At 37.1% G+C, this 23,475-nt stretch overlaps 1 protein-coding gene across 1 annotated transcript; it reads left to right on the forward strand.

The window, feature by feature from the left end:
- The first annotated feature begins 8,746 nt into the window (after positions 1-8,746).
- LOC104439268 (receptor kinase-like protein Xa21) lies at positions 8,747-11,476 on the forward strand. Its single transcript, XM_039309468.1, has 2 exons — positions 8,747-11,033; positions 11,130-11,476. The coding sequence occupies exons 1-2, from the start codon at positions 8,747-8,749 to the stop codon at positions 11,474-11,476; spliced, it is 2,634 nt and encodes an 877-aa protein (XP_039165402.1).
- The last annotated feature ends 11,999 nt before the right edge of the window (positions 11,477-23,475 follow it).

Raw genomic sequence — 23,475 nt, forward strand, 5'->3', positions numbered from 1 at the left:
AGGCATCAAGAATAGCACGGCACCAAATCAAGCAAGATATTATCCATGTCCATTTAATTTTGGGAAATAAATTGACATATTGTATCTCGCGCATGAGATCGGATTGGCCAATTTTTAAATAAAATCACGAATCGTATCTCGAGCGTGAGATCGAATCAATGATTTTTCCATATGATTGCGAGTCGTATTTCGAGCGTGAAATTGGACCGTCAATCATATGTATGTTGCGAAATTAGAAATATTTCCCAATTTAAAAGGCTAATCGATATTTTGTGAATATGATGGTATCATTCAAATATTCATACGACATAATCCCATAAATTAGGCAATAAGGATATATGAAAATCGAATTAAAAGAGATTCTTACCTAATATTTGGTGTCACTTGGACCACGTTGTCAAGTTCGGTGGGACGACGGATGGCGGGATGACTCACGAGTCGTGGTTCATGGACGTGCTGCTCAATGACGATACCTCGCTCAATAAGTAATAGTGAATTTCGAATGGTGGCCAATACTTCATTGATTTGGCCTGACAAGATCACAAAGTTGACCAATACAGCAAGGGGACGTCCACCAGAAGACTTGAACAGCAAAAAGGAGGGTTGTTGGCATGAAGATTTGAACGTCCAAGGCTGGTCACCAATGTAACTCAGGTGTAGACAAGTGACACTGGGACTCGCGGGAACCTGAAAATAAAAGCACAAAAGACCGCCAACTCAGTGGGGTAGCGTTCAACCGGTGGAGGATCGACGGTGGTCAGGAAGCAACGGCACCAACACACAGCAATAACGAAACCAAAACAGCAACGCGGTTGGGTGCAACAGCTCAGACTCGGTTGATTTCTCAGGTGGCACGTGTGCAGGGAGTGGCTTGGCCGTCGTCAACACCTCAGTATGGCAGCAACACGATGTAGCAATGATGGCGATAAAGGCACGGCCACAGGTCTGGCCGTGGAGTGGGCGCGGCCAAGAACTAGACTAGATTTCCTTCTCTCTGTTCTCTCTCAAGTGTGTTCTTTTTTTGTGTATTATGTGATCCCCCCAGCTGACCAAAAGGGTTTTCTCCTTTTATAGGGAACAACTAGGGTTGGTAAAAGGAAAGCCCAAAATACACTTTCCTTCTTCTAATCCTTGCATATCATGCATCTATAAGCCAATACTTCTTTATTGCCTGTTTCTTTTATTGACCGAATATTGCTCCAACTTTGAATCACGAGAATCGAGTTTCGTCTTTATTTTATTTCATGATGTGCACGCCTCCTGCTCTTTGCCAATCAACCCTTTTTATTTTGTTTCCTTACGACTCACCAAATCAACCATACTCTATTGTTTTCTTTCCCTAATTACTGAAGATCTCGTGCCCACACAAAATTGAAAGAATTTTTGCATGGGTCAATGGGTCAAAAATTTCACTTAACAGAATTAGAACTCCAGCAATTTAAAGGGTGCGGTCATCATGGCCTTTTAATGAGCTTGGCCCCGTTTTGCTGCCCAATGGACTAGAGCTGTTTCGAAGCTGCAACCAGCTGTGTGATTGTGTTCCCATCATGCAGTCACAAGGTTGTCTGCATTTCCATCCAAGGCTCGACAAATGTGTATTTAAATGAAATATGCCCCTAATATCTATATGCTAAGCAATTTAATTTAATATTATTGCTTAAGGGCTAAATTTTAGTCCCTTATTTTTTATGCAATGAAGGAATGATTAGGTTGTCAAAATTTAGGTGTCAACACTATGTCATGTCACTTCATGTTAAATTAGTAGCATATATTGCATAAAGCATAATTCTCATTAAACAAGTGAAAATAAAAATTAAGTAATTGCATGTTAATTGAAAATTATATCTAGAACTGTTGATGTGAATTCTGATCTAACGTTGTAGATGCTTTCGTTGTTATGAGGTAAGTCCCATAATTTATTTATTACTTTATTTGGATGTTAAATTGATGGTTTGCACACCCGCATAATCACCTCACATGTTAGAGAAGTAAATTAAAATCAATTCAAGTTGCTTGCAAAATATTTTTTCGAAATAAAAGAGAAATGTACCGAAAGAGCGTTAGAAATCTAACGTAATCAAGTCCTCAAACTCACAATCTCTGGTTCGCAGGAGTAAAGTAAATCTCATGTTACTTTACTTGGGTTTCTAATTGACCCATCAAAAATAGATTAGTGGCAACTCCTAATAGAAAAATCATTTATATGTTAAGAACTTGAACCTAAGTCGTGAATTGGTATGGGCTTGGGAGAGCTCGAGCTAAGTTTAGGCTTAATAATCCATTAATCAAACCCTAGGTGGTTCACCCGAGGTTAGGTCGTGACATAAGGTAACAAAAGTTGAGACTGCAGATGATGCCACAATTCCTGAAGTCGGTGATAATGAACAATCAACAAAGCCACAACACATTAAAGCTATAGATAGATAAAGAATGCAAATTAAATCACCGGTACGTTTTTGTTATACAATTATTGCTTATGCATTGACTGTAGGTGATGAGGTGGAGATAGATGAGCCTCTATCTTACTTTGAGGCGATGGCTGGCTCTAAGTCGTCGCAATGGCTAAGTGCTATGAGTGAAGAGATGGAATCACTCCATCGAAATCAAACATGGGAGTTGGTCAAAGTACCTAAGAGATAGAAGATAGTTAGAAATAAATGGGTCTTTAAATGAAAAGAAGGTATTCCTATTGTCGAGGTAGCGAGGTATTAGGCAAGACTTACGGTGAAAAGATATACATAGCGTGAGGGCATTGACTATAATGAGGTGTTCTCTCATGTGGTAAGACATACTTCAATTTATATTTTACTTGCTTTAGTTGTTTTGCATGATCTCGAGTTAGAGCAGTTAGATGTGAAAACTGCATTTCTTCATGGTGAGTTGAAGGGGCAAATTTATATGAGACAGCTAGAGGGATTTGCTATTCCAAGGAAGGAAAATCATGTTTGCTTGTTGAAGAAATCTTTGTATGGGCCAAAATAGTCTCCTAGACAGTGATATAAGCGTTTTGATGCTTTCATGGCTAGTCAAGACTAATCGAAAAGTCAGATGAATAGCTACATTTACTTTAGAAGATTGGAGAATGGTTCTTTGATTTATTTACTTTTATATGTTGATGATATGTTGATAGCAGTTAAGAATATGTCTGATATTGATGTACTGAAGAGGCGGTTAAATACTAAATTTAAGATGAAAGATTTAGGTACTGCAAAAAAAAAAAAAATTAGGTATAGAGATTTTGCATGACAAGGCTGCAGGAGTTTCACGTCTATCTTAAAAGAAATATATTGAGAAGATCGTGGTATGTTTTAATATACAGTTGGCAAAATCTATAAGTATACCTTTAGCAAAACACTTTATCATCGTAGACTAAGGAAGAGGAGAAGCATATATCCTGTGTTTCTTATTCTAGTATCGTGAGTAGTATTATGTATGCTATGGTATGTATTAGGCCTGATATTTCACAAGCTGTGAGCGTGGTTAGTCGCTAGATGAAGCGTTCTGGTAAAGCTCATCGAAAAATTGTGAAGTGGATCCTCATATATTTAAAGGGGACAACAGACGTGGGTATAGTGTACCGGAAGGACATCAATGGCAATGAAACTACTAGTTTTGAGGATTCGAATCACGCTAGTGACTTGGATGATTGCAGGTCTTTAGCAGGGTACATGTTTATGCTAGCAAGTGGTGCAGTTAGTTGGAAAGCGTCCTTACAAGATCACGTTGCCTTGTCTTCAACTAAAGTAGAGTACATGGCACTAACCTTTGTAGCAAATGAGGCGATATGGTTACGGAGTTTGCTCTCAAACTTTAGTTTAGAGCTGAAAAGTGTGGATATATACTGTGATAATCAAGGTGCGATATATTTGGCATATAATCCAGTTTATCACGAGCGAACGAAGCATATCAAAATTAGATACCACTTTATCTAAGATGTCTTAGTTAAGGGTAACGTTATTGTAAAAAAGATTGCTATAGTAGATAACTCAACAAACATGACGACTACGTTTGTTCCTTTGGCGAAGCTCAAATTCTGCTTAAGCTCTATTGGCGTCTATGGAGAGTGAATGCCCCTCGAGGTGTTGGGAAAACAGCATAGATGATGAGCACTATAACTTGGCTTCAAACATCGAGCCAAGGTGGAGAATTGTTAAATTAATGTCTTGAATTTGAATTCGGATAACGATTTGTTAAATCGAATTTGCTAAGAAAGATTTCTCAAGTAGATTTCAAATTGGATGAAAAACCCCTTCTTTTGTTGAACTCCTTATAGCTCAATAAAGGAGGAAATAAAATAAAGATAAAATTTTTAAGAAAAATGATGGTTTTCTATCTTTCTTTGTACGTGCAGAAGAAGGCAGAAGAATAATCCATATTGGAGAAAAGAATCCAAGGTGAGGCCCAGAGTCAAAGTTGACTCTGAGCACACAATATAAAAGGCGTGCTCTTTAGCGGAAAAAAGAAGAGACGCCCTATGAAAGAAAAAGGAGCCCCACGTTCACACGTCCAAACATCACACAAGTCTTAAAGTGGTAGAGAACGCGAAGCTGTATGTACGTGGGGAAAAGACAAACACCTAGTTCTTGTTTTGGCGTACGTAGAACATTTTACTTTAAATTTGAATGCATGGTAATTTTGTGCCATGAGTTTATGTCCAAGTAAATTGAACACTTTGGGTTTGGGCTTAAATCTAGGTGTGGGAAACATGAGCGTGAGCGTGTGAACAATTGTAAACTTTGATTCTTTGATTATAATGGATTATTTGCTGCTAGCTCTTCTCGTGGATGTAGGTATTGATACTCGGACCAAACCACGTAAATTTATGGTGTCCTTATTATTTCTTGTTTATTTTTCCAATGATTTCGCGTTGACATAAATTGCAATATCCTATCATTTTCACGCATTATATACTTTAACAATTTTTGAACTCAAGATGCTAAAAGCTCTTCTTGAAAGATTGCCTCTTAAAGAGATAGATTTGCAAGGGATTCATCGTCCTCCTTGTAAATATTTTTGTTAATCAATAGTTTTTACAGTAATTTACCCTTTAAACATACATAGTGATTAAGCAATTCTTGTTATTTGATCTTTTAGTTATAGATGCCTTTTTCCCATTCTAATGAATTTGCATTTATTTTTTAAAATTTCTTATTTAGTTATATTAAGGTGGCTATATTTATTTAATTTTGAAAAAAATTCATCATTAAATATGATTATTAGTATTTTAGTTAATTTATTTCTCTTCCATTTTCTATATTTTTCAGTCTTTTAGAAAAAGAGGCTTCCTTAGAAAAAGAATGAGATAAAATTTATACTTTTACCCCAAATTCACAAGCATGTGCATGCTAATAACAATATAATGAAGAGTTAATTGTTTGAACAAATTAAAAGTTCAAACGTTATTGTATAACAAGTGAAAAATCGGAGGCAAAAAAATTCAGAGAAGTTGTGCATAATTTGCCCCCATATGGTGGAAGGGGTTGAACCATCTTTATTTACACAAGTGGGCCTTCGACTAAGCTCAATCGGTGTTCATCGAAATCCCATAGCCTTCAAAAGTGTCGAGCACTATTGATGCCTTATCTTAGTTTACCATTCGAGACTGTCCTGCGATGGCTTTGATAATCAAATCGAGAGATCCTAAAAAGAAAAGTTTAAAGAAGGGAAAAAGAAATGGAAAACTTCTCATGGTGGAGGTCATCATGCTCACCGGCCATGATTGTACAATGTTGTTGACTTTCCACTGGAAACTTGACTTCAAGATCAGAGCTAACATTCTTAATTCTCCACCAAATTCTAGAATATTCTTCTTTCTCTTTGTTTAGTTTCTAACAAAGTAATTTGCATCCCGTATTCTTTGTTCAGTACCAGGACCATAACTTCAGTTTTTGTACCACACTGGCAATTGCACATCGAAATTCCCCTTCTCCCATAAAATCTAAATTTGATTCATATACTCGTGCATTATTTTGCAAACTCTTTGGTTTCAAATGGTCAAACAGACTTGAATTTCAGCATCTTGCTTTTCCTAACATGTATATTTATAAAACCCCTATCTAAGCATGGTAATTGAGTTGTGCTGGCCCACACAAACCGGCCCTCTTAGTCTTGGGTTCAAGCTTGGCACAAGGGTTCTACCTGATGAATTTTAATTGGAACAAGAGTGATAGGATCTAAGTGACTAACTTTCAAGAAGCTAATAAGGATTTTGTATTTAAGTCAGTGGAAAATCACCAAAAAAATAAATGAGTAATAATAAAGAATTCAAAGATTTACGTGATTCAGTATAAATGCTAGCACTTATATCTACGGGGAGAGCTAGTAATAAAAATTTGCTATAATTGGAGAATTGGAATTACATTCACTCAATATGCTCGATTGTTTCCCATGTCTAAACTAAACCTGAACCCAAGGTTTTAACAATTTGGATGTAAAAAGCTCACAGCACAAATTACAGGCTTTGCCCGCGAACAAATAGGAGCTCTCTTTGAAATGGCTGAAAAAATCCACTCTTGATTTCCTTTCTTCACAGCACGCCTTTCCAGGAAGTCATTGGGCAACTGTCAAATCCTCCATTTTTACGTGTGTGTGTGCACCCTTTCTTTGGTTCGGCCAATCTGCAATACTTTTAAAGTCCATCTCTTTGTTTGGGTTAAACTTGCATATTGGGTCGGGTTTCGCTGTGTAAAAAGGTCTTTTGATCAATGGAAATGTATATGCTTTTGAAGATCTTCATTTCTTCTTTAATTCAATCTGGAAGAGACTTTGCGTGCGAACAAACAGGAGCTCTCTTTGAAATGGCTGAAAACGTCCACTCTTGATTTCCTTTCTTCATAGCACACCTTTCCAGGAAGTCATTGGGCAACTGTCAAATCCTCCATTTTGACGTGTGTGCGTGCGCCCTTTCTTTGGTTCGGCCAATATGCAATACTTTTAAAGTCCAACTCTTTTTTTGGGTTAAACTTGCATATTGGGTCGGGTTTTGCCGTGTAAAATGTGTCTTTTGATCAATGGAAATGCATATGCTTTTGAAGGTCTTCATTTCTTCTTTAATTCAATTTGGAAGAGACTTTGCTCGCGAACAAAGAGGAGCTCTCTTTGAAATGGCTGAAAACGTCCACTCTTGATTTCCTTTCTTCACAGCACGCCTTTCTAGGAAGTCATTGGGCAGCTGTCAAATCCTCCATTTTGACGTGTGTGCGTGCGCCCTTTCTTTGGTTCGGCCAATCTGCAATACTTTTAAAGTCCAACTCTTTGTTTAGGTTAAACTTTCATATTGGGTCGGGTTTCGCCGTGTAAAAAGGTGTCTTTTGATCAATGGAAATACATATGCTTTTGAAGGTCTTCATTTCTTCTTTAATTCAATCTGGAAGAGACTTTGCCCGCAAACAAACAAGAGCTCTCTTTGAAATGGCTGAAAACGTCCACTCTTGATTTCCTTTCTTCACAGCATGCCTTTCTAGGAAGTCATTGGACAACTGTCAAATCCTCCATTTTGACGTGTGTGTGTGCGCCCTTTCTTTGGTTCGGCCAATTTGCAATACTTTTAAAGTCCAACTCTTTGTTTGGGTTAAACTTACATATTGGGTCGGGTTTCGCCGTGTGAAAATGTGTCTTTTGATCAATGGAAATGCATATGCTTTTGAAGGTCTTTATTTCTTCTTTAATTCAATCTAGAAGAGACTTTGCCCGCGAACAAACAAGAGCTCTCTTTGAAATGGCTGAAAACGTCCACTCTTGATTTCCTTTCTTCACAGCACGCCTTTTCAGGAAGTCATTGGGCAGCTGTCAAATCCTCCATTTTGACGTGTGTGTGTGCGCCCTTTCTTTGGTTCGGCCAATCTACAATACTTTAAAGTCCAATTCTTTGTTTGGGTTAAACTTGTATATTGGGTCGGGTTTCGCCTTGTAAAAAGGTGTCTTTTGATCAATGGAAATGCATATGCTTTTGAAGGTCTTCATTTCTTCTTTAATTCAATCTGGAAGAGACTTTGCCCGCGAACAAACAGGAGCTCTCTTTGAAATGGCTGAAAACGTCCACTCTTGATTTCCTTTCTTCACAGCGCGCCTTTCCAGGAAGTCATTGGGCAGCTGTCAAATCCTCCATTTTGACGCGCGTGTGTGTGTATGCGCCCTTTCTTTGGTTCAGCCAATCTGCAATACTTTTAAAGTCCAACTCTTTGTTTGGGTTAAACTTACATATTGGGTCGAGTTTCGCCGTGTAAAAAGGTGTCTTTTGATCAATGGAAATACATATGCTTTTGAAGGTCTTCATTTCTTCTGTAATTCAATCTAGAAGAGACTTTGCTTGTAGCTTGTTAGGACATAGAACCCACTCACAATGGAAAAGCATATGGCAATTATGTTCCTATTTTTCTATGCCCAGCTCCCATTATGGACGAGTCCAACGATGCAAACCAACCAGACGGATCGGCTCGCTTTAATCTACTTCAAACACAGTGTGGATGAGGATCCGCTTGGAGCTTTGAGCTCGTGGAATGACTCTTTTCATCACTGTAAGTGGCAAGGTGTGTTATGTGGTGGACGACATCCCGAAAGAGTCGTGGCCCTCAACCTGACATCGAAAGGCTTGGGGGGTCTTCTATCGCCTCATGTCAGAAACCTCTCTTTCTTGAGAAGCCTTGTTCTATAGAATAATAGCTTTCACGGTGAAATTCCACAAAGCATTGGCCACTTGTTTCGCCTTCGTCATCTCATCCTTAGTAACAACTCTTTTAGTGGACATATGCCCACCAATCTTTCTCAATGCTCAAACCTTGAGATTTTAAATCTCATTGATAACCAACTTGTGGGCAAAATTCCTAATGAGCTCGGCTCTTTGTCAAAGCTTCAAGCTTTAGGTTTGGCTAGAAACAGTCTTGTAGGATCTATTCCTCAATCTATTGGAAATCTCTCCCAACTTTACAAGCTTTCACTCATGAAAAATGGGTTGCAAGGAGAGATTCCCAGGACTTTGTCCAAGCTTCATGGTTTGAGTTTTGTTCAATTGGCGGATAACCAACTCACCGGTGAGATCCCTCCAACAATCTTCAACATGTCCGGCATTTTCTATTTAGGCATCGGTAACAATCAATTGAGAGGGAGCATTCCCCCTTATATTGGCAATACTCTTCCTTCTCTCCTTTACCTTGATTTTCTTAGTAATTTGTTTACTGGGGTTATACCTCCGTCCTTATCGAATGCCTCTGGCCTTCAATATATCTACTATGCTAGTAATAATTTTCATGGACCAATGCCTGCAAATCTTGGAAGGCTGAAAGCTCTTAGAATAATATCCCTTACTTCTAACGAGTTGCGAGATGACTTCAGTTTCATTACCTTATTGACTAATTGTTCAAGGCTGAAAGTTATTTCAATTGACCACAATTTTCTTAAAGGTCTATTGCCGGATTCCATTGGCAATCTTTCCAATAGCGTTAGTGTAATTTCTATGTCATCCAACACAATGTACGGAACCATTCCTCCAAGTATTGGCAATCTCTTCAACTTGTCCTATCTTGACTTAACAGACAATTCACTTGGTGGTTGTGTTCCTTCTTGTATTGGAGCACTCCATAACTTGCACGAATTGTACTTAAGCGGAAACATGCTAACGGGAGAGATTCCGTCATCAATCGGCAATTTGACTTTATTGAATCGCTTTTACCTACTGTTCAATGATTTCTATGGGGAAATACCTCAGAGTCTTGGTAACTGCAGGCAACTAATTGAGCTCGAGCTTTCCAATAATAATCTGAGTGGTTCAATCCCAGGGAAGGTTCTTGGCCTTTATACCATTTCGATTATCTTTAGCTTGGCACATAACCAGTTGAGTGGATCTCTCTCGTCTCAAGTTGGGTCCTTAATCAATCTTGGCGAACTGGATCTATCTTACAATAAGCTGATGGGACCAATTCCTAGCTCCATCGGCAAGTGCTTAGTATTGGGGCGGCTCAACTTAGCATTCAATTCCTTTCATGGCGAAATTCCTCCGGCTTTAAGCACATTACGAGGCTTACAAGAGTTGGATGTTTCCCATAACAACTTATCTGGTGAAATCCCAAGCTTTCTCGCTCAACTTACAGAGCTAAAGTACTTGAATCTATCTTCAAACAAGCTTGAAGGAGAAGTTCCGAAGCAGGGAGTATTTCTCAATGCTAGTGCAGTGTCCGTCTTTGAGAATAGGAATCTCTGTGGAGGTATTGTAGAACTAAACCTTCCTTCTTGCAAATCGAATACCTCTAAACCATTATGGACCAACAAAGTTAGAGTAATCGCCACAGTGATAGCCATCTTGTCATACTTCATTCTATGTCTTTGCCTGTTTATCTTGTGGTATCAAAGAAAGAAGTTGAAAAAGAATACCTCTTTGATTGAATTTCCATTTAGACACAAATTTTCGATGGTCTCTTATGAGGAGCTCTTTAGAGCCTCAGATGGATTCTCTGAGATCAATGTGATCGGTAAAGGGAGATATGGTACTATCTATAAAGCAACCACACAGGAAGGCGGCTTGGTGGCCATTAAAGTGCTCAACTTGGGCCACATAGGTGCTTCGAAGAGCTTCGTCTCGGAATGTCGAACCTTAGGGGCTATACGACACCGAAATCTTGTGAAAATAGTGAACGTTTGTTCAAGTGTGGACTATCACGGCAACGATTTCAAAGCTCTATTGTACGAATACATGGCTAATGGGAGTTTAGAGAATTGGATACACCAAGGAAACGAAGAGGATGTTGAGCATGAACATGAACATGAACATGGAAAGCCAAGGCATTTGGGACTAATGCAAAGGTTAGACATTGCCATTGACATAGCTTCTGCAATCGAATATCTTCATGAGGTTTGTAGCCCAAAGATTGTACATGGAGATTTGAAGCCAAGTAACGTCCTTCTAGACAACAAGATGATGGGACGAGTTGGGGATTTTGGGCTGGCAACAATTAGCTCCCCTATGAAAAAAGACGCCATGGACATTGATGACAACAGTAGCTTAGTGGTAGTGAGGGGTTCTATAGGTTATGTCCCTCCTGGTAAGAAAATTTTCTCATTAATTGTCTAAGTTTTATTTGTGTTTGCTTATTAAATATTTATTCTCATTGTATACTACTTGATGTACACTATTTTAGAGTATGGCATGGGGGATATGGTATTCACACAAGGCGATATGTATAGCTATGGTATTCTTTTATTGGAAATGTTAACTGGGAGGAGACCCACGGAAGAGACTTTCAAGGACCATTTAAATCTCCACAACTTTGTCAAGGTGGCTTTGCCAGACCGAGTGATGGAGATTGTGGACTCGGCCATTATTAATGGAGAAAGTGAGAACGACATTGAGAGGATGAGAGAATGCGTTGCCTCCGTCCTAAGGATTGGAGTTGCATGCTCAATGGAGTTACCGCAGGATCGGATGGACGTGGCCAAAGCCCTCAAGGAACTGCATAAGATTCGGGCTAGGTATGGATCCAAGTAGGGACTTGGTTGAACGAAATTCAGCTCCCAGACACTTGGACTAAACTTTGTCTTAGGATTAATTTTGCTCTTTGAAGAAGAAAAATTCGGATGGTTCTATTCATCTTGGTTGTAATCTTTTTCACTGGGCCCAAATCCGAACTCATATACTAGTCAATTGTATGTAATCCATCTCCATCTCCATTCCCCCTCCCCTCTTCACAATCTCCTATTTTCTTCATACGAATTTTTTTGTTTCTAACTTTTCCTCGGATAGTCCATCTCTAATAATTTTCTTTAGATGCAAAATTTTAATATATATTTATAGACTTATAAATGTAGAAAAATATAAAGTAGAGGTGTATTTTATAAAAGGTTATAAATTATGTCAATGCCAATTAATTTTTAAATGATAATTCATATTGTGCATTAATAGGAGAAGTAAAACTAAAGTCAAATGAGCTTATTAAATTTCGCCAAGGTTGATTTTAGGTGGTGGCATTTTTTATTTTTTATTTGGCAATGGGATGATGGTCATTATAACAATATAAAATCTTAGGTCATACACTTAGATGTTAAAAATCTGAGAATTCAATTGGATAATTTAAATGAGTTGAAGAACTACAAGTGAAATTATTAATTGATGTAATACCATGAAAAATCCCACATTGGTTCATTTGTGACAAATTTATCAAAACTAATTTTTTGACCACAAAAAACTTCAAACTATACACCTGTAACAAATTTATTCTCCGTTAGTATCCGTGTTAAATTGCTAAGTTGAATGACATGTGGCAATACACTTGTACTAATTTGAGATTTTACCATCCGTTTGTCACATGTATATCAATTTGTGGCTTTTTGTGATAGTAATCAAATTTAACAAAAACTAACGGAGAATAAATTTATCGCAAATATATTAATTTAAGGTTTTTGGTGATTTATTATAAATATATTCTGGATATTTAACCCTAAATTTTATTGTCGCTTTTTTATAACACATCAAAGTCTAGAAGAGCTTTTAAGTTTCTCTTCGTCCCTGCGCATCTCTATCTGTCTCTTTCACCCTCGCTGTTGTGGTTCTTATAACTCTTGCCTTAGCCTGCGAAGCAGCTGCCATATTTATGCTAAGTGCTGAATTCTCTTAGGTACCGGTCCGTTCTATAACAAGCTGGTCTAATCACCAGTTTTGAGCTCCTAGAATCCGTCATGGGCACAAAAAGGGTCTCATCTCCACTTCAGAAACCGGATCTCTGGCCAATTTGCCAAGAACACCCTTGGAATCAAGTGGCATTTGTCTAAAGTTTTCACTGTACACTCTTATCATTTATATTATGTCGCGTCGACCGTGTCTCGGGTGAAAAGATTTCGGGTCGGCCTCTAGAAACACGGCCAGTTTTAGGGGGATGAAAGGGACCGTCCTCCTCCTCGACACTACCCGTTCCGGGAAACTTCTGACGGTTTCCCACTAGGAATCTAAGACGTAAATACTTCGCGCATGGATTAACATGAGGTCAATCATTGACCCACCCACGACAACGAAGCGTGTATTTTTTACATCCTAAAAATATATTCACAAAAATACAATGTAAATGAACAGACAAATTTCCAATACGGAACGCACTACAGTTTGGCGCGAATCTTCCTCGAAGCTTCGTCTCCCGCCCAGCTTCGATGTGAAAGCAGGAAAATTCTCCTCCCTTTTCTTTTTTGTTTGTTTTCGTTTTTTCCACGCGGTTGGGGACGCCCCATGTCGTTGATTATTTTGATAGTTTGCTTGATAAATGGTTCTCCTGGCCACAATTTGCTAAATGATTTTCTTTAGGATTAATACCACAAGAAACTTCAAATTAATACCCATATGTAAATTTACTCCAAATTAATTTTTAATTATAAAAACCCCAAATCAGTGTACATATGATAAATTTACCCCAAATTAATTTTAAAACCAAAAATCTTAAACTAGTATATTTGCGACAAATTTACTCTCCATTAATTTCTGTTAAATTGCATAAATACCACAAAAGACCACATATCAAATTGGTACATCCATTAAGTGACATGTCATCTAACTCAGTAACTTAACGGTGAAATATAACAGAAACTAATGAAAGGTAAATTTATCATAAGTGTATCAATTTGAGGTTTTTTGAAGTCAAAAAATTAGTTTAAAATAAATTTGTAAAATTTAGAGTTTTTTGCGATATTAATCCTTTTCTTTATTGGCGAGCAGCCTTTGATAAATGATTCAAGACCACAATTTCAATATTTTCCATGGATCCTCAATGGGAATTTATAAGATGACGTGCTTTCACCGATTCATGTAATGTATTCTAATTAATGGCGTTTTTTATATTAAAATTACTAGCAATACGTGGATTTTTCTTTTTCACTTCCGTTAAAAATAAAGATGTAAAATTCTACGCAGTAAGAATGCACTCTTTATCATTTGAAGTTTTACAAAAAAAGTTCTGGTTTATTTACAAGTAACGTTAATAAGTATACTGAAATCGATATTAAGTAATATGACCAAATCATAATTTAACATTTAGCGAGTGCATAAATAGATTTATGAACATTTATATTATACAAGCGTGGAAATCTAGACAATTCTCATTTTCTTTTTAAAAAATAATTTTTTTGGAAAAATAAATCTTCCAAGTCTCTTTAGCCTAATCTTCTAGAGAATCTTGAACTTTCCGCTTATTATTAAAAAATGTCATGAACTTTCAATTTTATCATGTGGAATATAATCTTTCATTTTTGTATTATAATATCAAGAAATCTTAATTTTTTCGCAAAGTATCCTCAACTTTCAACTTTATCAAGTTAATTTAGATATCACTGGATGATGTCCGTATCTAGATTTGATGAGTGAACACCGTAGATCAATTCATATCCAAAGACTTTAGATGCAAACCCCTCAAACTAAGACTAATAAAACTACTATTTCTGATTTAGACGAAGATTTGCAAGAAGAAACATTTTGGCGGCATTTATGGGCATAGCATACCATGTCTTTTACCATAACAAAAGAAAATCTTACCATATCTACAAAATGGCACTACATAATAGTTTCATTGCTGTTTGATGTTTTTAAGAATAAAGTAGGAACAAAAGAGAGAAGACACTATTTCCTTCTGGGATTTGAAGGAGAAACTAAGGGAAGAACTAAAGCAAAGAACTTCTTTGCATAAAACAAAAAAAAAAAAGAATATATATATCATCTTTGACACGCATTAGTGACATAATTTTGTGGCATAAGTGATCGTTGATAAAATAATAAGAATAATATCTTCAGGCAAGCCAAACGTCGTTTTAGAATATTGGTTAGTGGAGAAGATTCTATATCTCCAGGAATATGATTCTATGTACTATTTGATCATCATTTATACTAGCCACGACTTAAAGTGCAAATGGACCATCACCACGAAACTTGAGTAAGAGGAGAACAACTAGACACATTCAAATCAATGGTCGGCACAACTATGGAGGTGCACTCTGCAACGATTCAGGTCCGCTATAAGGATGGTTAACACTTGACATCTAAAAGTTTGATGAGTTCTTAAATATTTTAAGCATTTTGTCAACAAGAATATATACATATCGAAATGTAGGAACTTGAAGCTGCAAAATCTATTTTGACTGGGGTTCATACCATCAAAAACTTTCAATTATGACCATTGTGACGTCAACACCTCAAACTTTTTCTTGTGTTATTAAAAATCCCAAAGTAGACACCAACACCCTCCTGGGCTTGAGCTCGGCACGACCCCCCAAAGTTAGGTGTCGTGCCAAGCCAGGCTAGCTAGCAATAACAAGTTGTGCCAATGTTCAAGTTCTAACTTAGGTTCATTCATTATTTGTATTTGGGTTAATGTCACAAAAAACTCTCAAATTGGTACGCATATAACAAATTTATCTTAAATTAATTTTTAACTACGAAAAACCCAAAATTAGTACACCTATGACAAATTTACTTTAAACTAATTTTTTTACCATAAAAAATCCCAAATTCATACAATTGTGATCAATATACCCTTTATTAAATTGGATTAATATCACGAAAAATCACAAAACCGATACACATATGATAAATGGAGGATAAAACCCAAAATTGATTCAATAATTTGACAGCAAAATATCCGAAAAGGCAAATATGCTACAAGTATACTAGTTTAAAATTTTTATTGGCCAAAAAATTAATTTTGGGTATGTGTATCAATTTGGGGTTTTCATTGTCAAAAAATTAGTTTAGAATAAATTCATTATAAATTTACTAGTTTCGAATTTTTCATAATCAAAAAGTTAATTTATAGTAATATTTATTATATATATACCTTAATTTAGAGATTTTTGTGGTATTAACTCTTTTATTTCTAAGGAGTGATTGAATTGTAATTGGAACAAGAGCAGTAGGATTAACGAGGCATAGAATGAATAAGAGCAATAATGAATAATTTCTTGTCATGAGTTTTTGCTTGAGGGAATCTTTTGACTAAAATCTTGGCGGCAGCACAAAAGCATGCTGAAAAGCATTGGCAGGTCTTTTCCACGATAAGAGGACCCACCTTTTTTTCTTTGCTTTTTATTTCCTTTTCATTATCACTTTGTGTTTTCCTCGGATTCCCTTGGGCCACTTTGCCGTGAATGACGGGTCGAGATCCACACGAAATGGTTTTTTGCTACTAGTCATCAAACCGGTGGGTAAGGGTGCACATGGTAACGATTCTTAATTGGGGAATAGTTTCTTTTCAGAAATAGTTCTTTTCTATTTCTTCTTTGAGAACAATTTAAAAAAAAACGTATTTGGTAATTACACAAAATTTATACTTTCTTGAAATAATAAAAAATAAAAAAATAAAAAGAATAAAAGTACGTTTGGTACGAAACAGTTTTTTTTTTTTGTATTTATTCATTTTTTATTTTGCTCACGATCGCCGACCACCTAGCGGTGAGAGGTGACGGACGGCGTTGCCTCCGCCTTCGCCGCCAACGGGCGGCAAAAAGCGTAGCAGCGGACGCGATGGCGATTGGCGGCTTGGCTAGAACCGATGGCGCCCACAGCTGGTCGGTGGTGGCTCCAGGCAATTAGAGGTGGCCGCAGTAAGAGAGAGAACAAAGAAATAAAAAAAAAAAAAGAAAATTGGTTTATTTCTAGAAATTATTCCCAAGAGCAATAAGCTACTTTTTTTTTTTCTATTCCAAAATTGTTCCCAAAAAAATTGAGAAATTATTCCCAAAACAAAATTTTACCAATGGATTTACTTCTTGTTTTGTTCGAAGAACAAAAAATAGAAATTAGAAGAAACAGAAATGTTACCATGCATATCCTAAATCATCGTGACAGTTTGCTTTATAAATGATTCCTCTTGCCACCATTTTATAAATGATTTGCTTGATAGGATCTAAGTGACGAATTTTTCATAAAATTTAACTTCGAAAAGAACTCTTCGTGGTACGGGAAAAGACGGGGCAAAGGAGCAATGATGACAAATTTGTACTCACCACAAGGCATTGTCGTGATCTTTTCCTTGAGGGAATCTTTTGACTAACATCTTGCCGACAACATAAAAATCAGGCTAAAAAGCAATGGCGGGACTAATTTTCCACGTTAGGATGCCTCCATCCTCCTTCTTTTTCTTTGTTTTTTAGCTTTATTTCCTTTTCATTGTGACTTTTGCTTCTTCACAAAATTATCCACGGATTCTCTCGGACCAGTTTCGCCGTGAGCGATGGGTCGAGGTCCCCCAAGAAATGCTTTAATGCTGTCATCAAACCGGTTCTGTGATAGAATCGACTATTTTGGAATAAGAGGATTTAAGACACAAACTTCTTTTTAGCAAAAATTGATTTGACTTTGTAAAATTCAATAATATTAATAGAATTATGATATTTCATTATTTAGGTTTGATAAAAATTTGAGGTTAGAAGTTTCAAGAAAAGAAAAAAGATGGGTCCCTAGGTACCGGTTCTTTCTATAACAGGCCGATTTAATCACATGCTATGAACTTCTAAAATCTGTCACAAGCCTGAAAAGGGCCTCGCCTCCGCTTTAAAAACTAGATCACTCGCCAATTCGCCAATGACGGCCCCGGAATCAAGTGGCGCTTGTCTAAAGTTTTTTTTTTTCGGTACACTCCAATTAATTATATTATGTCACGTCAATCGTGTCTCGTGTGGAAAGATCTCAGGTTGGCCTCTAGAAACATGGTCAGTTTTAGGGGGGCGAATGGGACTGTCCCCCTCCTCGACACCGCCCGTTCCGGGATACTTCTTTGCAGTTTCCCATTAAGAGGCTTGAGACGTAAATTCTTCGCGTATGGATTGACAGTAGGTCAATCATTGATCCACCCTTGATGACGAACCGTGTACTATTTAAATCCTAAAATATATTCACAAAAATAATTTAAACGAAAATACAAATTTCCAATGCGGGACGCACGGCATTTTAGCGCGAAGCTTCCTAGAAGCTTCGTCTTCCACCCAGCTTCGATGCAAAAGCAAGAAAATCCTCTCCTCTCCTCTTTTTCTTTTCGTATTTTGTCTTTTCAACGCAGTCGCAGACACTCGATGTCATTAATTATTTAAAAAATTTCCTAATAAGATTTGAAGTATCATCATTTTCTTAAATAAAAATTCGAAGTGACTCTTATATCAAATAAGGGTCCGAATGACTATATTTGTTTCAAATAAGAGTCTTAAGTTAACAATGTTATTTTAAATAAAGGTCTGACTCACCAGTTCTTTAGCTTCGGCTAAATATTCCTACAAGTCAAAGGGCATTTTTATCCAAATGCAATTTTAATTTTAATTTTTTCTCTTTTCTTTCCAATGAAGGGCGACAACTACTGCAAGGGCTAGTGAGGGCTCAACGACCCTCACCCGACCCTCATCGGCCACTGGTAAGGACCGGCGGTTGCGGGCATAGCAATCCTTGCCGATCCGGCGAGGGTGGCCTCCTCGGGGTAAGGGTCGCCTTGCCTAGGTAAGGTTGTCCCTCGTTGACCATTGGCAAGGCGACCCTCGCCCATCTCGGCGAGGTTGGCTTCCCTTAGTGTGCGACATCGTTCCTTGCTTGTGGCTAGCGAGGGTAACATCGCCTAGCCCTCTTCGGGCATCTGGCCACCAATGAAGAAGGAAGAAAAACCAAAAACAGAAAAAAAAAAAAAAAAAGGGAAAAAAAGGAAAAAATTTAAAAATATATAAACGACGAAAATGTCCTTACCAACCGGAAAGTTAAGTCTTTATTTGAAACAAAAATAATTACTTCAGGTCCTTATTTGAAATAATATCCACTTTATGCACTTTTTAAGAAAATGATAGCACTTCAAACTCTTATTTAAAATAATATTCACTTCAAATCTTTATTTGAGAAAATAAAAACACTTCAAGCCTTTATTTGAAATTTTTCCTAATTATATTGATAGTCTCCTTTATAAATGATTCTTCTGGCCACAATTTGATAGATGATTTTCTTTATCGGCCCAGCAACGTTTGATAAATGATTGGAGACCACAATTCCAATATCTTCCATGGATCCGCAATGGGAATTTGTAAGATGACAGTGCTTTCACCGTTTCATTTAAAATGTTCTAATTGATGGCGTTTTTTTTTTATATTAAAATTGCTGGCAATATGTGGATCCTAAACTTTCAATTATTACTCATTACCCCACTAAACTTCAATTATGTTGTGGCTGTAAAACAAAGCCGACCCTCAAGCTTACGAACCCACCAATACTTTTTTTCTAATTCATTCGGTAACTGTCTTATGACTGCCTCGCAACGCAAATGCAGCTAGGGCACCCTCAACTGGTCCCAACGACGTGAAAATCTGCTAATTCAAATGTTTCTGAACGTGGAACTTTTCTTTAAAGCAAAAGAGCAAAATGGAATTGTGAAACCATCGTAATCATTTGAGTGCAGGTGCAAGTGGCATCCAAAAGGACCCACCAAATGGGTTCGAACGGGCTGGACGTACAAAAGGAGACATCAAAGCATTCCATAGCATTAAGGCATCTGCAGTATTTCATGAGCATAGATATAATCATGCGATACCATTCCGCGTCATAATCTTCAAGTTATTATTTATCTATTTGATCTATTCAAGAGCTTAGCTACCAACTTTAACCACGCGAACTTACCATCCGATGTAGTGGGAGGGGTCGAGCCATTTTTATTTCCGCAAGTGGTCGTTGGACCACACTCAATCTGCGCCCACCGACATTCCCTAGTCTAAGCACTGTCGGGTACTTGTTGATGCCTTCCATTAGTTTACCGGTGTCCATGACTGCCTTGTGATGGCAATCAAACCCAGAGAACCTAATAAGAAGAGTTTAAAGAAGGGAAAAAGAAAAGGAAAACCACCCGCAGTGGAGGCCATCATGCTTTCTGGCCATGATTATACAATGCTGCTGGTTTTCCACCAACAAATTGACTCCTAGCATCAGAACTAACATTTTTATTCTACAAAAATATAATTTAACATTTAACAAGTAAATAAATAGATTTATGAAAATATGTAGTATACAAGCATGGAAATTTGGACGGTCCTCATTTCTTATTTCAAATAAAAAAGACATTTTTAGAAAAAATGAATTTTTCAGATCTCTTTAAGCTATATTCTAGAGAATCTTGAACATTTCACTTGCTATTAAAAATGTCCTGAACTGTCAGCATTATAATGGGGACTATAAACTTTTAGTTATTTATTAAAATGTCATGGAATCGTAATTTTCTTAAAAAATGTCCTGACTTTCAAATTTATCAAGTTAATGTAAATATTGCAAAAGGATATCCATATCGTAGATTTAATTAAAAGTAGAATAGATCAATTTCGTTTTTTTGTCCAAAGGCTTTATATGCAGATTTTCTACCCTTAAACTAATACTTATAAAACTATTGTTTTCCGATTGAGACCAAGACTGATAAGCAGACGCTCTCAACATTAAAGTTGGAGAAATAAGTCCAGGTTATTTACGGGTAATGATAATAAGTATACTAAAATTGATAAAGAGATATGTGACATCTTGAATTTTGACCCAGTCCCGATAATATGAAATGGACATTTCGTCGATGTGCCTATGGTCAATTTACTATGAGCTAGCCCCTCATGAGTTGATTAATCTATTAGGTGAAGCCGTTAAAGGACATAAACAAGGTAGACTAGAGAATGCGATTGGAAATCGACTGCTCGACTATAATAATCGGCAAAGATCAATACGACTCCATTATAAATTGATTAGTAAACGAATATAGGTAGATTCAATGGAATCACGTAGTCAAATTGCGGGTGGTTCCACACGATTGCGATATTTGCGTCGAATGGCTATAATCCGATTTTCTATCGATAGTGCACTCAGTACACATAATTGAAACCTTACGATTTTTACGACAACTAAGAGTTGTCTACGATTCGAAGATGCACAAACGTGGATCGGAAATTATCGATTACAGGTCAAACGCACTAAAATCCCTAAAAGCTACTTGATAGGTTAGGTCATACTAAAATTGCATTCGGTTGATTTTAACCTCAAAATTGAATTTGGTTTTAGAAATTGGACGTTCGAGCGTGTCACGATTTATTTTTAGGACCTCGTCTCATCTTTTGAGAAATTTCCGTCGAGCCTGGAAATTTGCGGAAAAATCAAATTCGACAAAAAGGAATTATGGAAATTCGGATGGGCAACCTTAGTTGGATTTTTGGCCACCAATTTGGTTTGGTTGGTGAAAAATTGAAGGGAAATTCGTATGGGCTGCTGAAGGGGGTTAATTAGCTACCAAAAAGGCTTGTTTTGATGTGCAAATGAAGGAAAATCTCTCATTGGATGATGCTTTGACTTAGTGGCTGAAGGATGGCATATTTATCTACACCAAAATGGCTTAATTTGGGTGAAATGAGAGCAAATTCTCCATTGGATGGGCTGAATACTTTTGCGGCATGTGATGATGGCTAGATATTTGCTCAAGGGTGTTGATTGGTGCTTGCCTTTACTTCTTAGCTCTCTCTTCTCTCTCCCCTATTTCCTCACTCTATCTCACGCACAAACTTCCGCCCCCTTCCGTCACGCACGTTCAGCCTCCCCAGCAAAGAACAGCCCTTCTTCTCCCTCTTCTTCCTCTTCCTCTTCTCTTCATTTCTTTTCACGTTCATTCCCCTCCATCTTTCCTTCTGCTGCCACACAACCAGCACCACTCCATCAGCCCGCCACCTTCATTCCAGTGCCACCGGAGCTCCTTGGCCGCATCACTACAGCCGTGTCCAGCAGCTCCGTCACCTCTGTCCAGAAAGCACTAGCCTTGGCTGAAGGCTTGTAGGGCTGTTTTCAGCCTCGATTGAGCCTCCGTGTGAGTCATGGTAGTCTCGGGTCCTCACTGTCATCGCGTTGCCGTCGCCATGAGCTTGCCACCATCCTAATATGGTGAGTTAACTCCTTAATCCTTGATTAGGTTGTTAATTATGCTTATGGGGTTAGATTAGTGATCATTAGCTTAGTTAAATTAGTATTAAGTGAGATTAGCCTTAATATATATTAATGTTAATCTAATTGGTTAGATTAGCACTAATGAAGGTGGTTTACCTTAATTTAGTGGATTTCTCCCGGATCAGTTTACTGGATGCTCATTGTTTGCCATTTTTGTGGATCGAAATGTGTTATGATTTTGAGGTTGATTCCTTCTTGAGAAATGTTTTAGACATTTTCAGCTATGATATATATTTTACTCAAGATTTTAGAGATTTAAAAGAATGAGATTTCAGCTTTGTTATTTGCAAAATAGAATCTCGGATTGTGCTGGAAACAGTGATCTTTTGGTGTTCAAAGGATTTTTATCAACTCTTAGGGTTTGATTTTCCAAAGAGTTTCTTCACAAAAGTTTTTCATCACATCTTTTAGTTTAAAATAGTCAAATTTCATATCAAATTGACAAGTTTTGGATCTCGAACCAAACTAATTTTGGAAAATAGAATTTCTGGACACAGACACGGTTTTTGTAACAGTTTGGGTGATTTACTTCTCTCATTCTAGAAGGATTTGGATCAAGGTGTCCCCATTAAAAAAAAAAAAATTAAGTGTCCTTTATAACATAGTTGAATTTGAGAATTTTATGAACTCGTTTGGTTAGGTTTTTGGAATTAATTCTATAGACGCGTGAGTAGACCCGTTTCTGCCAATTAGGACTGGTTGTGGTCTAGTGGTTGTTCTTGGTGTTTTGCCTGCTGGAAAGAGTATATTCTGTGATTGGGTTGACTTGTGGCATGCTGAGAACTTATGTGTGACATCATGAAATTGATTTATCTTTGTTGGTTGTTTATTGTTATTGTAAAAGGTGACCTTATGGACTATTAAATAGAAAATAAATGAGGTGTCGGGTCCGGACACCAAAACTTATTTGCTCAACAAAACAATGAGGTTTTAAACTAGGTGCGTGCAAAGTTTGATGGATTAATTTTGAGTACGTGAGCACCTATGAATTTATTTCTAAACGTTTTGAACAAAAAAAAAAAAAAAAAGAGAGAGGGTTACTAAGGTTTGTTTTCAAAAGAGGGTGGTTGGAAAAGAAATTAGAAAAGAAATATGGTGTCGGGTTTGGACGCCAATTTTTATGTGCTCAATAAAACAATGAGGTTTTATACTAGATGCGTGCAAAGTTTGGCGGCTTAATTTCAAATACGTGACCCCGTACGAATTTATTTTGGAATGTTTGAACAAAAAAAAAAAAAAAAAAAGAGTTACTAAGTTTATTTTTAAAAAGAGATTTGGGTGTTCTTGGCTATATGATGGATTTATATGTGAATTTGATGGCTTATATGTGCAATTGAGTGCTTGGTGCTGGTGATTGATTATTACTACAAAACTTGGTTTTATGGGCTTTTGGATGGAAAAATGCCAGGTGTCGGGTTTTTAAGTCAAATTTTATGTATTAGATAAAATCGTGGAGTTTTAAACTGGGAGTGTACCAATTTGATGGTTCGATTTAAAAGTGTGACCACGCACGACTATTACCGGGATGAGTTTTA

This window comes from Eucalyptus grandis, chromosome 3, assembly GCF_016545825.1.
Source record: "Eucalyptus grandis isolate ANBG69807.140 chromosome 3, ASM1654582v1, whole genome shotgun sequence".
NCBI lineage: Eukaryota > Viridiplantae > Streptophyta > Magnoliopsida > Myrtales > Myrtaceae > Eucalyptus > Eucalyptus grandis.

Bases quoted from the DNA above. Each gene is read 5' to 3' on its own strand.
- LOC104439268 (XM_039309468.1), top strand. From the start codon at position 8,747: ATGCCCACCAATCTTTCTCAATGCTCAAACCTTGAGATTTTAAATCTC. The intron at 11,034-11,129 runs GTAAGAAAATTT...ACACTATTTTAG, and splicing joins TATAGGTTATGTCCCTCCTG to AGTATGGCATGGGGGATATG.